This window comes from Pituophis catenifer, unplaced genomic scaffold (genome assembly GCF_029215685.1).
Source record: "Pituophis catenifer annectens isolate HBS135680 unplaced genomic scaffold, rPitCat1.0.hap2 SCAF_3, whole genome shotgun sequence".
Classification (NCBI taxonomy): Eukaryota; Metazoa; Chordata; class Lepidosauria; order Squamata; family Colubridae; genus Pituophis; species Pituophis catenifer.
The window spans coordinates 57964100-57979919 of record NW_027256883.1 but is presented as its reverse complement, the minus strand read 5'-3'; the positions used below and the strand labels follow the sequence as shown (position 1 = coordinate 57979919).

The 15820-nt window shown below is 33.0% G+C and overlaps 1 protein-coding gene across 1 annotated transcript in view; it reads right to left on the bottom strand.

Moving 5' to 3' along the window:
- Window positions 1-15820, bottom strand: part of DOK6 (docking protein 6) — a 184778-nt gene that overhangs the window by 42944 nt on the left and 126014 nt on the right. The window contains exons 4-6 of the mRNA XM_070942417.1: window positions 13480-13599; window positions 6636-6825; window positions 2886-3024 (exon numbers count right to left, since the gene is read on the bottom strand). Coding sequence (XP_070798518.1) covers window positions 2886-3024; window positions 6636-6825; window positions 13480-13599 — 449 coding nt within the window. The remainder of the gene's footprint in view (window positions 1-2885; window positions 3025-6635; window positions 6826-13479; window positions 13600-15820) is intronic.

The following is a 15820-nucleotide window of genomic DNA, read 5'->3' as shown; positions in this document are numbered from 1 at the left end:
TTGGTAGCTGGTATTTTATAAATAAGTCTGCCCACTTCTGCTGTTTGCATTATTTATACTAAGTGAAATAACAGATTTTCCTTGCGTGAATGTATAAATTTAAGATTGTATTAATTAAATAAATCCAGCTATGGCCAAATCTTATGCCTTGCAAACCTTAGGCATTTGGCACAATTCAGTCTGTCTACTGTAATGATTCCAAATATTGTCCAAGCACAATTCAGATAACAAAACCAGATTTTTAACACTTGAGTAAGATGCAAGCATTAGAAATACAAAAGCTTTTTTCTCTGTTTCCTCTTCCTCCATCTCTTCTCCTTACACGTACAATATTCAACAAGACCGAGCCTTGTTGTTTTGGTTGTGGATGATGGGTGACCTCTCCCCCTTTCCTCTAATGTAAGATACAATATAATTGTTGACATAAAGCATGCTGAAAAATATTTGTTTTCAACCACTTACTCTTCTATAGGAAGACTACATTAACCTGTGTGCTCCTTGTACTTAACTATATAACCACAGCAGATATGGTTGAGATAAGACAAATTCCATTATTTAAAAAATGCAAAGGAAGTAAATTAAAGACAAGAAGGTGATTAGATAAGAAAGAACTGGCAAGATTAATCTTCCATGAAGAGAAGATATTATTAAGGAAGGTGATGTAACAATAACTTGTTTTATTGCATTTTTAGTTTTATTTTTAACCACTATATATATATTTTATATATAGAGAGAGAGCAATAAAAAAATTATGAAAAAAATACTTGTGACTTTGTTTTAAATTATGTCTGCACCGAACACAATTCCTGACGTCATGCTAAAATACCCTTTGCTGTATATATATTAATACAAATATTGATAAATAAATATGGGGAATGAGCACATTATATATACAGAAAATTGAAGTTTTATGTCGCATTAGTTATATCTGCCAACCTATATAGAACATCTTTTATTTGTACAAAATTTCTGTGTTTCCTCAAATTCATTACATTTTTTGCTGTCCCTCTACTATATTAATAAAGATTTATAATAATGACACTGCACTCATATTCCACCTTTCTTGCATCCAAATCTTCCAATATTTCACATGAATAGTTATTGTGGCTTATTCAAAAATAAAAATTGGACAAAGAAAGGAAAAAATTAAGCCAGCACAAAGCCTCATAGTAGGTTGAATTGCCTTAATAGCTGACTTGTGGTGAATGAGACTTAAGTTACCATAACATATTTAATTTCAAGTAATATTTGAGTTCTATGGACTTAATTATTTTTCACTACAAATCTCCTCCAAGGGTGACTTGGTTTCAACTATTAGCTTGTGTAATTTACGGGAATTGTGATGTAAGTAATATGGAAGCTAACTGGAGCAGTATGATTTATAATAGGTTTTTAGAGAGACCTTGTTAGTTACTTTCAAACCATATTTAATATATCAGAAATGTCATAGAATGTAAAGTTCAATTAGTAAGATAAATTTCGTATCAGAACTATTCTTCTGATCAACAGATTTGAAAAGGGTATGGCCATATTTTTTTTCTCCTTTCTTTTAGAGCTCTTTAGATCAACTCTCACAACTGGCCAGAGAAAAACTAAAAGGAAATACACAGTGATTTAATATGCGATAACATATAGCTGCTCTGAGAGTATTGACTTTCCCCTAAATGGGCTTTTCTGTTGAAAATACCTTGGTCTCCTAGAATTAAACACTTAAGTCAAACTTATTAGAAGAGAAAATGTCCCTGAGAGTCAATCAGAAAGACAAATTACCTTCTCAATTTGCTGTGAGGCTGCTTGGTGAAACGTGATGTAACAGCCTATATTTACCTAGTGGTTCAGAACTTTATAATACAAAGCCTCCAGGATTTAAACATTTTCATTACCATTTTACTTCTTTATACCATTTTTAAAAACCAAATAAAAATAAAGAACACTGTGATGTCTTACATGGTTAATATATACAGTAGCAAACTGGTACGGATTGGCCTGTGGAAGTCCTTCCTTTTTAAGCTATTAAGCTGAAATAAGTAGGTAATTACTGCAAGGAAGATCTGGGTAACTAGTGATTTGCCAAACAAGGAATATGAATAGAATTTTTAAAAATACTCTTCATTTCCCAACATCTTTACTATCATTATAAGAACCATAATAGCTTCCTGCCCACCACAGACATGATCTTCATAAAGCAGGTCATCTGTGTGACTGGCCTGATTTTATTATCTTTTTTGCAGCAGTTCCAAAACAAATGCCACAGTCTTAAAGCAAATCCATTGTTCGCTACAGGCAGTTTTGCTGAAAACCGAAAATGTATGCCATTGATCAGCAAACCCATAGTAAAATGTGGTCATTGACCACGGGATGCTGCACAATTCCATAAATGTGAGCCAGTTGCCAAGCACTTGTCATGAGATCACATGATTGCGGGTGTAATGTGTATGTGGCCATTGGAAGTAGGTTGTAAGTATCCCCTAGAGAAGTCCATCATAACTTCAAATGGTCGCTAAAGAACCAGTCATAACTCAAAGACTACCTATTGTAGATCTGATTCCACATAGAAGAAAGAAAACACATTATTGAAACTTTAAATGCTCTATTTTGTTCTGATAAATTTAGGCAAAATGTATATGCAATTGCATGTATTTTGACCTTGTACCTCATTAGGAAGAGAGAGAAAAAATTTTATTGATGGCAATTTCTCACTTCCATGGTTATGTGATTAATAAATAAAACCGTAATTTTAACAAAGAGGAGTTTGATATGAGTAATATCATTTGTTTAATAATTGTCAATTAAGTTAAATATAAGGTTTCTTATATAAATCTGATTTTATTTCACGAACGATTTCCTTCCAAGAAACAATCGTTTAATAATAGCAAGGGTCTTACCCGTGCTTTCTGTTCCATCTCCATCATCAATCTTTCGTGTTGCTCAGCTATTGCCAGTGTTGCAGAGTGGACTTTCTGATAGATCATCTCACCTTCTCTTGTCTGAAAGGTAAATAGCCCTTCTCCTGTGTCACACATCCTGAAAAATAAATGAATATTTATATTAAGATGAGTTTCTGTTTTAAAGAATAAAGAAATAACTGGAATACTTTTAAGTAATGTCTCACGAATTTGTATGCTTAAATTTGTAGATGTGTGTGTGTATATACACACTCACATATATAAACAAGACTATGTGAATAATCAAGAATCTTCTTTAGAGATGCACATATTAAAATATTGAAGGAAATGTCCAAGACAGCACCTTATTTATGGTTTGTTCCCTAATATTTCAGTAATCACTCCTCATGTTTCTATGTTAGGTCCTGAATTTGGAAACAATAGTTTCACTGCTTGGCAACTGCACAAAATTAGTTAAGGACTTTAGCCATACCATCTAATATGACAACATCCTACAATAAAGAGTTTTGCCTCAGCATATTGTGCAGACATGCCATTAAATCCTGGTTTAGTGCTAACTGTCACATACTGACCAATCTATGATTAGGAAAATCATGGTTTAGGATGCTGCGTGATGTCCCAATCAATGAGATTTAGGTTCACTGCCTATAGGAAGAAATGCAAAACATGGAGTTGGAGTCAAGAGAGAATCAGCCTGGAGTTGTTATATTCCCACAAGCAGTGCAGGTCCAGCTCTTTTTGAATTCTGTTAACTCTTATCTAGCACAAATTTAGTACTGATCGTTAGTTGATTAGATTCTTGTATATAGGCATGAACAATAAATCAGTTTAACAGGAACTTAACACGTGGTCCTGATTCTCCACACCTGACACTGGGTACGATTATGATGTAAGATTCAGATAACAAATTTAAGTCTGTATAATTTATAATACAATATAGAGATATAGGATTGCAAAAACACACTATATTTCTCAACAACAGCTTTTCTTTCAATTGTAAAGCAGCTGTTCTATTTCTAATATATAACAGTTAACTTCCTGTGGAACCCATCACATCCCTTCAGTTCCTAATAGACAAGCCTATATTCAATACGTGTGTCTTAGAGACCCTACTTAACAACATGTTCGTGAGCCCAAATTATGGTCATAATTAAATCATTGTGATTAAGTACTGCAGGTCACCATGCAATGGCACCCAATTTTATAAACTTTTTTTCAGCAATTATAAGAACGTGATGGTCATTAAACACACATGGCGGTTGTTAAGCAAATCTATTTTATCCAAGTGGCATTTTTTTTGTTGGAAATCCAAAATAAACTCTAGAAACAGGCAAAAAACATCAAAAATCATGGTGGTATGACTGTGAGACACAATGAACATCCATAAGTATGCATCAATTGCCAAGCACCCAAAACATTATATAATGGACATTAGGGCCTTGAGCACCTATTAGGGGATCTGTCATAACTCTGATCAATCACTAAGTCACTGGTCATTAAGCAAGGACTATACTGTAGAAAAGATAATTCTGGTGCATAGAAATATACAAGACCCATTATATAATCCTGAACGTTGTTTTAAAAGTTTATTTAAAAAGTTTCTATGCAACACTGGCATGAAATCAAAGTTATTTACTTAGAGGTAGACTGTTGCAATGCAGGAAAAAGCCAGAAATCTTTGTGAAAAATAAAACTACAGTACATAATCCTGTAACATGGGACAGTCAATAAACTAAAGGTTAAAGCCATGAAAGATCATAGTTAAAGTTAGCAAAGGTTAACCAATAAAAATGAAACTGAAGCCCAGAAAGACTGAGCTATTAATCAGTGTATATTGACAGCTGACAAGCCCTAAAGGTGAAAAAGGGTCAGAGAAATAAAGAAGCCTGTAAATCAAAATGAAGATTAATCTATTTAAAAGTGAACAAAAAAAATCCCAAGAAAACAGATAAACTGCAGCTAAATTTGTGAACATTTTATTCAGCTCTTATCAGTTGCCTTTCTCTTTTATTCAAATCAAGGAATGTTGCCTACAAAAATAAAAGCATTATTACCTTATGACTATACTCTGTGAACGTGATTCATATTTGAAATTTGAAAAAAAAAGAAGTGATAATCTTGGATATGGACCAGTTCACTATGAGTTGCTTATTTTTTGTTATTCCTTCCTGCTTTAATGGATTACTCATAATACCTGTTTTTATAATCTTATCATTCTGCGAGATTTTGTTTGCCATGTATAAATGGCTCAGTGCAATGCTTTCCTTCAGAGTAATTCTGTCTACACATCTGTTACATTCCTGTGAGACTGAAACTCAATATACAGATACTGGACAGAAAACTAAGGCAACTCACAACTAAATTGTCTTGGATTAAGCACAAAAATCCCGCTGATTGATCAGCTGCTCTGTATATTTGGCTACTGAACAGGAACATTCCTTTTTTTTTTAATTTATCAGTTCCCATTTGAATAATTGGAGGAATAAGATCCCAAATAGTGTTCCACATTAGGAACAGTCGAAAGAAAGAAGGCACAGCTGCTTAAATACCAGCTTCTGTGAAGAACAGAAGTATGATTGACCATGGAAGTTCATCCTTTTTTGGTGAGTAGTACAGTAAAACCTTGATTCTCCAGACCTTAATGTGGTGGATTTAATTGGATTGTACCCCCAAAGAGAGGAGAAAATCCCACATTTTCCAAAGCAGCCAGAATAATTGTCATTTGTCTTAAATGATGCAGCTGATATAAACAATCTATGATGTCTTGATGGAATATCTAATATGTCAATTAACCAACTGATTTTATCGGATGCCTGATGTCCTTTCATGAAACCAGATTGTGTTGGATAGATTATTGAGATAATGCATTTTGAAAAATTTATGCCATGGCTGCTGTCAACATTTTAGCAAGTATATTTAGAGCTAAATTTAGGATCTGGAGAAGGACTCTGTCACTTTTCATTGATTTAATAGAATTAATTACTGAAGAGAATACCATGCTGTTAAAGAGACATCTCAGTCAGAGTAATCTTTGGATGTTTTTGTCTAAAAAAAATTATTTAGTTTATTCCATGAAGATGCTTGAATCTAAATTATACAGTTAACTATAAAAATATAAAGCATCTACTAGGTTTTTATTGCTTTTATCCTGAAAAATCATTTATTGTGGGGATATCATTTTGTTGGTATAGTTTCAACCTAGAAGGCTATTTATCAATCAAATTTATATACTGTCATAATTTACAAGCACTCTTGCACACTCTCACACACCCTCCCCAAGCTGTAATTCTCATGCACTCTTTGTCTACTTTTTGTAGATCTTTACTTATTTCTTTTCCCTCTATCCATCATGAGTTAATTTATTTGATAGGTTTGTCAATCGCAGATCAATTAAACAAATTTTTTAAAGAATTACATTGTGCCTAATAGGACATTTTTAGGATATAAAAATACACAATCAACATTTTATTAAAAACTGATATTCTGCTAATGTGTCAGATACAACATCATCAGACAAACCCCAATGCTTAAAGCCAGAATATAATGTCGCCTAACTATACTTTGTGGATTGGAAATGCAAATTCATTAAAACAACAACAAAATCCTAAATCTACAGAAACAACTTTGCTGACAATAGTTAAAACAACTATGTGCCCCTTTTACATTGTACTATGACAAGGCTGACCTTATCGATAACACAATTATTTGAAAGTATGAACTATTACTTACCTTCCAGATTCAAAAGTGAACCATGTTGAATCACGCCCATATCTTCTCAAAGAACTGAGAGGCCACATGACCAGTTTAACCTTAGCATTATGGATATCCCAGAGATAAATGTTTTCATGTGTGATCTGCATCGTACATTCACCATAGATATCTAAATTTGGTGTAGGCATAAGATATACATTGAATCGTTCTGGAAGACAGAAACAGAAATAATACAATTGTGGTAAAAAGTGTGAACTGGCTTGAATTATTACCACAATTTCCATTTTGCCTATTGACTGAAGCATTTATTAAAGTAAAACTTATTTAAAGATAGGGGGGCATGATGGATTTAGAGGATAGGGTTGCATTTTATTCCTATCACATTTGGAAGAAGAGTTGAAACCCTGTTGATGAAATAAACTTTGCCTGTTTTTATGACCTTCATAAAATTATATAATCACTTTCCTTTTTTAGCATTTATAAATTCAATTAGTTCCTTTACTTAGGAAGATGCACCTGTTTTCCAGATTTAAAGAACTTGGCACATTTTTTGTAACAGACTTGTAATACACACATTAAGCTTTGAAAACTACAGTTATACAAAAGAAAATGTTGGAATTAAACTCTCTTTTTGTCAAGCATTTAGTTTCCATGTTTTCCTTGTACAGATGAAGAGAGAGACAGTAAAAATATATTTCTCAAGTTGTTTTATTACATCACCTCCTAATTAATCTATCCAAAAAGTGATAGGTAAGCAACTTTTTGTAGATAAACAAAGTGCTCTGTTGAAAGCCATTTATTTAGTCATTTAATTTATTCTTATTGACTGGATGCATGCTACTATATGAATTTATAATGTCAATGTTCTAGACCCAAAGGTGGTTTTTCAAGAGGCAACTGGCCTTATTTGCTTTGAACACTAAACTGGAAAGATGCATCAGAATTAATGTGAAATATTAGACAGTTGAATCTTAATAGTTGGTTTAGGTCTAATTTGCTTTCAATATACACTTGGTAATTTATGCAAATGAAACAAGGTATTAACTAAACTGCATGGCCTAGGTCCATGATGGCGAACCTATGGCACGGGTGCCACAGGTGGCACATGGAGCCATATCAGTGGGCACTCGAGCATTGCATAGCTCACCTCCAGCGTGCATGCGTGCGCTGGCCAGCTGACTTTTGGGCCTTCTGGTCCCACCGGAAGTTGGGAAATGGGATGTTTCCGGCCTCCGGAGGGCCTCCAGGAGTGGGGGAGGCCATTTTCGCCCTCCCAAGACTCCTAGAAAGCCTCTGGAGCCTGGGGAGGGTGAAAAACGGGCCTACTGGGCCCACCGTGCCATCACATGTTAAAAGCAGGGGGGAGCACGGGGGGCACACATGCAGGGGCGGACTGCATTGAATTATGGGTGTGGGCGCGCACGTGGGCGACCTCCCCGCGCTCCCCCCACTTTTGGCACACAATGGCAAAAAGGTTAGCCATCACTGGCCTAGGTACTTTAACATGCCCTGGGGCACTTGCAACTTTAGTTTCTTTCAGAGATGCTGCACTATAACAGAAACTCACAGTCTTTTTAAAAATTATTAAAAATTCAAATGAAAAGTAGAATCAATGATTTATCTAATCTGTTGAAGAAAGAGTTGGAATAGTAAATTTTCGAAAATCAATGGATTATTTCAGGAAAATACATTTTTTAAAGAAATGTTTGTTTTGAGGTGTGGCAAGTGTTCTTTGAGAACACTAAAACTTACAAAATGTATATTAACAAACTAGATCAACTTTTCGTTGAATTCAATATTTTGAATTAATGTTAATATACATACTGCTTTATGATTATAAAGCAGTCGTCTGAATGGAGAATACTCTGTCAATGTCCAGTATTTGTATCCTGTACCTTTCATTTCACAGTTGTAACTGCAATTAACTCCCAGCTGGTACCTATTAATTTTTGTGAATAGTTTAATTTCAGAATGAAGTATTTCATGAATAATCTTGCACCAAATCAAATCAAATCAAATCAAATCAAATCAAATCAAATCAAATCAAATCAAATCAAATCAAATCAAATCAATCTTTATTAAAGTTTTAATCCAAGATATATCAATTAGTATTATGATTGGGAGGGCTTTTGATATCTTTTTCCTTAGAATCTGATTCAGTAAATCAGGGAAAAATATTTCTTGCCATGTTAAACTATTGGAGATTATTAGAAAAGAACATTCGGGAAACACCGTTTGCTCAAAATGTCAAAACACATTTGTTTTTTTTGCATTGAGCTTAAGTGTCTTAAGGTGAGTTGTCCTTAAAAACAAAAATTCCTGATTAGACTGAACATCAGCTGCGAAACAAAGAAACAGAATCAATAGTAATTATCCAAGAGTGGAAGACAAATAAAAAGTATGCAGTGAAACTTAGAAGAATTAGAACTACTGATAAAAAAAAAAAACCCTAGAAGTTTAATATACCAAGCTACTGGGTAAATACAACTATCACAAAGAGATTCTGCAGTAAATCATTTTATTATATTCCTCTTTTGTAACACTAAACATACAAAGAAACAATAATCCTACTCCAGATCAATTCCAATTTTATCCATTTATCCATTTTATCCAGAATAGAATAAAATATACAAGAGTGGTAATGAAATAAATACAGATGTACATATCCTGAGTTGCTCAAAAACCTTACTTGAGCTGAGGATGCATAGTCATAAAGGGAATCCTTTATGCTATGAAGCAAAAAGGTGAATTTAAGAATCAGCTAAAAGGAATTGAAATGTAAAATTAATGTGAATTAATAGAAGCTGAAATAAATGGGAGTAAATGTGACAGCACAGAAGAATGTGTTCGATCTCATCCAGTTCACAAAGGCAGAACTCCTGAGAGGTTTTACAAATTGTATTGTATTGCATTGTAAAAGAGCTGATGGTAAACTTTCAAATGAGACTTTCAAGTATGCTACTAATGTTTGGGAGATTTATACAAATACATATAAATTGCTGGACTAGATGTTTAGGAATTCCTGAAGGGTAAATGCATCTCTGAGGTTTGACTCCATTCATTTTCAGTACTGAATATACGGAACTGGCCATCCTGCTATTTTTTTGAGCACAATGGTTGCTTTGAGTCAGCTAAGAAATGTAATTATATCTTAAAGAAAAAGAAGAAAAGCACATAAAATCCAAATGACAGGCAAGCCTTAATGTGATAGTCCGTGATAGCGAATGACATTCATAAATAAATACAATTAATAGAAGAGGGATATAAGCATGAAAAACAAAATATTCTTGACAAATCTGCACTGGCTTTAAGATTCTGATTCCATAATATGAGCTCATTCATAATAAATGAGTAATTTAATGGGTTAGTTGGCAACCCAGTCATACATATTTGCAAATGAGATTTTAGGAATAATCCAAGAAATAAACTATAAAAGAACAGGCATCATCTGTTCTCCAGATGGTTTGGGCTATAATTCCATCTCTTGCTGCCCAGAGCTGACGGAAATTGTAATTCCAAACATAAGAAATATACCTGGTTGAACAATCTGGTTCTGTAAGAACAATACTCTTGTTTAGATGACCTACTTAATCTGTGACTTTGCTGCAATATGGATGAATTTGAAGAGTAATTAATCAAGAAATATTCATATGAAAATGAAGATAATTATGTTAACTAACTTTGGTTAGAATAAGGCATTCTCTAAATTTATAATTACACAGAATTGAATTTGCTATAAATCAGAGGACAGTTTATTTATTGCTTTTTTTTTTTGCTGTCAGTACAATATGTTATATACAATTTTATCACTTTTTGCAACCTTAATTTGCTCTGTTCAAGAGCTTCATTGCACAGAACTTTTTAAAATAAAATATGGATATTAGCATACAATTATTTTCCATTTCCTGATTCATATGCACATTAAAAATAAATTGAAGGAATTTATTTTTTCCTGTAAATATAGGTGAATTAATATCAATTAACAAAAGGGTATACTCCATTAATGATCTCAAGATTAGTTTTGGCTCTAATTTGACTGAGTGGTATGTAAAAGTAGCCACTGATAGTTTATTAGTAGTTTAAACTAAAATATGGATGGTTCTCCCTGTGCTGAATTTCAGAATGGCTATCAAAATTTAGATTCTTCAGGGGTAGGAGAGTGTGCTGTGCTTCCTGTACAGTAATGTGGATTATAATAAACATAAATTTTATCTCTGCAGCATTGTTATCTGTGTAGAAAAGCTTTTATGTATGTGTGATAGTCTATGTAAGCCACTCACAGTTGGTTTCAACTGAAGTAGCAGATCAGTTGCATAAAAGCTCTGCAAATAAATAATAAATTTGATCCTCTGCCAAAAAAATAATAACATTCAAGCTAATAATTAAAATAGTAGTTAAAAAGCAGACTAACTTTTGCCTGCCTCTTTGAATTATTTTGCACATAAAACTGATGAAGTGTATTAAAATCTGACCTAGTGGTTTGGTCTAGTGATTAAACACCAACTTAAAAAATGGGTGAATGTGAGTTCTAGTCCTGCCTTAGGCAGGAAAACTGGCTGGATGATTTGGAGCAGTCATTCTCTCTCAACCCAACTCATTTCACAGATTTGTGGTTGTGAAAAAATAGGAGGAGTAAGGAGTCGTAGGTAGATCTGTTGCCTTGAATTACTTATAAAAATAAAGGTAAAATTATATATATATATATATATATATATATATATATATATATATATATATATATATATATATATATAATTTAAGTCATGATTTTTTTTTTAAAAAAAAGGTTATCTGTGATTGTGAGTTTCTTAAATACAATTCTGACTTCAGGCTAGGACACCATTTAGATGTCAGAAGCCCTTTTGTAATGAAAAATTCAGTCAAATGCATCCTACGTATGTTGAATAAAAGGGAAAATATTTCTAAACTAAATTATTTCATTAAATAAAATCTTGTGATACTCATTAATATTTTACCCAATCCTCTGAATGTGCATTTATATGTTGTTTTTTCTTGATAAAGGTAGCAAAGCACAGCTAGGTTTCCATGAATGTTGCATTACAACTTTTGCTTTGATGTGCAAGTAAGAAGTGAATTGGAGCAATTTTTTAAAAAAATATGTGTTTGGAAAAAAAGGAAATATTTCAATGCATTTGCTAATTTATTTATTTATTTATTTATTTATTTATTTATTTATTTATTTATTTATTTACTTACTTACTTACTTACTTACTTACTTACTTACTTACTTACTTACTTACTTACTTACTTATTTTGTCAGATTTATATGCCGCTCTTCTCCCGTAGGACTCGGGGCGGCTCACAACAATAGAAAAAATCCGACAATAAGTAAAAAATTAATAGTATTAAAACCAAATTAAAAATCCCCAAATACCCAAATTAAAAACGACGGCAGATCAGGGAAGTTGGTGGAAGAGCCATGTCTTTAATGTCAGCGCGGAAGGTGCGGAGGTCGGGAGCCGTCCGGAGCTCGGTGAGCAAACCATTCCAGAGGGTCGGTGCAGCTACAGAGAACGCCCTCTCCAGTTAATGCTAATGCTCCAGTTATAGATGCTAATGCTCCAGTTAAAGATGGTTTATCCAGTCCTGATACCTGATTTAAATTTATTAATAAATATTTTGCATCGTGTCTTGCTATGTGTAGCAACCGTAATGCCTGCTTTTCTTTCTAGAGTTAAGGTGACAGCTAGCTTTAGCTCTGCTAATTTAAATGCAAATTTCGGCACTGGGGGATATTTATCAAAATTGCAATGTCTGGAGTAGTGAAACTAATGATTCAATTTTGCATATTACTAAAACATCCATTTTGTTCGGGTCTTGAATTTAAATGCTGCTGTTAATTATGGCTACTTGGAGTCTTACGGGTGCATTGTGAATGGAGAACCTGGGGATAGGTCCTAAATAGATTCGTTTCAAAACAGTTGTTTAATCTAAAACAATAGATATGTTTTAGCTATACTGAGTAGATAAATAAGATAAATAAATGTTAGTTTCTTTATTTTGACTGTGGTCTATTGGCAATTTAAAATTGACAATTTTGACCTGTTGCATCAATTGGCATTTGTGCCGATATATTCTCTGACCTGACTTGGCTCAAGAGAGTCCTAGATAAAAATTCAGAAACATTTCAGCCTGCTGTCCCAAAGGTGCTTTTTCAAGAGGCATCTGTACTTTCTGGTTTTTCTTTGAAGATGTTTCGCTTCTTACCTAAGAAACTTATTCAGAAGAAACTTTTTCAGAAGAAGCTTCTTGGATGAGAAATGAAACGTTTTCAAAAAAAGTCCAGTTGCCTCTTGGAAAAACACCTCTGGGATAACCATGACCTGGATGACTGAGAATCCCCATAGACATTTCAGCCTGCTCTTCACCAAATTATGATTTTGCTTATAGCATTAATAAAACTGTCTCAGGTCCATTCTGGGAAGTCCTACATCAAATTTTCAAAAGTTCCATACTAGAATTTCAGAAACTAGAGATTTCCATTTCTAGTCTTAGTGAAACCCATTGACATTGCTTACTTTCCACTGCAAATTTATCCAGAAAATATTTCATAGTGATGATTATTCTTTATGTAGTAATGTCTGTATTATCAGAATATGATAAAAACCTTTGGCACATCCTTGCCTTGTAAATTACTCATAAATCACAACTTACTTTAGTCCACAGTTTTGAAGGAAGTCAAACTTCCATAGTAAATTTTACTGACCTTATCTGAACTGTACCCTGTACTAATGTACCCATTAGTAAAATCAACTATTTATATGCAACATAAATATCCTAATAATTTGACAAATGAATTTCTGATTTTGAAGTATGTTAAGTAGATTACCTAAACACATACCATTTTGCTCTCTTTGAACTCCAGCAGCAAGTAGATCGGGTTCACCAAGGCTTATATCATTAAGTCTAGTTCCAAGACATTCTATGCAAAGATGTTTGCACCACTCTTCTGCCTCAAGCTCTGAAAGAAAAAAAAATGCACCAGGAATCTTATTAATAGAATAATATTTTTCATAGGGATTGTGGAATAAATCAAGTACGGTAAGTTGTTAATGATGAATGTGAGAAGAGACTGCCAAAAAAAAAAAAAAAAAAAATCAAGAAAAAAACCTGGGTGTCAGAGAAGATGGTGGGAATTCCCAGGAAAAGAAGAGGAGCCAAAGCCAAGAAAATAAAAGATTTTCAGTGAGCTATTAGAAGAAATAAGATTCAGTGATATAGCTACATCTCCACTGGTTTTCAAAAGTGTTCTCTGTATTCAGGAGGTTTCAGTCTCAAAATGGTGTGGTAAAGGAGATTTGAAGCCCTGTTTACTCATATGATTTTGTCATGTTTTCAGGTTTTTCCATATTTATTGAACAGATTTAATATTGTGAACAGAGTTTTAGTAAAGGAGTTAAAATTTAAGGATAAAATGGTTAGATAATAAATGGGATGGGAAGAATAGGAAGAACTCTGGATCGACTATGCCTGGAAAATTGCAAAGAAGATCTTAGAAAATAATTTGGCCTGTTATCAAAGGCTGGCTTGGCAAAACCCAAATATTTAATGATAAGATTCAATGACAACAAAATGTAATTGGTATTTTAAAAGCTGAATTATTACACATGATTGTTTATTTTATTCAGTTATATTTTTTTTGTTTCTTCTACTCATATGTCCAGGTTTCATTTTGTTTTTAGATTAAACAGTTCACACAAGAAAAGAAAATAACAAATTATTGTTGGGGACCAAACCCCAAATTTTAATATCAGATATTAGCATAAAATTTAAATGTATTTAACTTTATTATATTTAAAAATAAAATAACATTAAATATAATTAATATATCAACTTTACTATTCATTTAAACATATTAAATGTACAACTCATTGCTGCAAATCAGATATAGAGTTTTGTCTTCTACTTTTGAATAATTATTTTAATCAAAGAACTTAACAGTTCTTTGTATGTATCAAGGTGTCTTGATACATTTCAAATACTATGGTTATAGTCAAAATATAAAACTTCCCAAAAATCTCAATCAAAAATCTCCTCAAAAATGTACATAAAACTCCCCATAGTAAATGTTTTCTCACCATAAAAAGCAATTATAATTGTAAAAACCTTGTCTATTTTGAGAAAGATGCAAAAATATTATAGCATTGATGGATCTTATCCATCATTTCCCCAAACAGTTCAGAATACCTGGAACAAAGTTTCTTGGGAAGAATCTGAAAACGCAATAAAAGCAGATGCATACACTTGCTTCATCATGCTTTTTACCATCATGTAGTGCAAAATCCATCTCCTTATCAACGTTTGGTTATTTTCAATGGGATTTACCCACTACCATTAATCTAAGAACCCTTTCATTTGCTTCATTTCTTGGAGCTCCTTTGAAAACCTGTTTTTCCCTGCTTGGCAATCTGCTTTTACTAGAGCTCAAACAGGTACAAACCAGAGCTTCATTCCTTATCACTGGGATATTCTCAAGCACACTCAGGAAACCATCAAAATTCATCAGTTCCTCTGATGGATCATTATAAAGTCCTTTGCCATTTCAGAGATTCCAGATGCTGACAATGTGTAGCTAGATAAAAAAAAAAAAAAACCTGACCTTAGATAATAAAGGATAAACCTATAAGCTGCCCAGAGTGAACTTACAGGGTAGATGGGCAGCATGAAAAATTAACAAGTAAATAAACACACGTCTTCCATATTGTTCCATCTGTTACAAAGTAGAAATCCAGAATGTGGAAAATCGGAAAAGAGGAATATTACTGAACGAAGTCAGGTTATCAGACTGGGTACTTAATCTTGGGGAATGCATAATAATGACAAAATTTACAGCACATATTCACAATAGAAGTTTAACTCAATTTAAGCAAGAATGGTTTCCATATAAACCAGGGGTCTCCAACCTTGGCAACTTTAAGACTTCAACTCCCAGAATTGAAGTCCATAAGTCTTAAAGTTGCCAAGGTTGGAGACCCCTGATATAAACTATATATATTCAGCAAGCAAGGCACATATACGTATTTAGAGTATGGTTTTTAACAACTAATTAAAGAATTGAAATCACAAAAGGTTAAATATCTGTAAATATTGTGTATTAGTTGAAATAGACCAAAGAGGAAGAAAGTAATTATCTATAATGTTTTTCAGTAGTTTTTCATTTTTTATTCTTAAATAAAAATAGT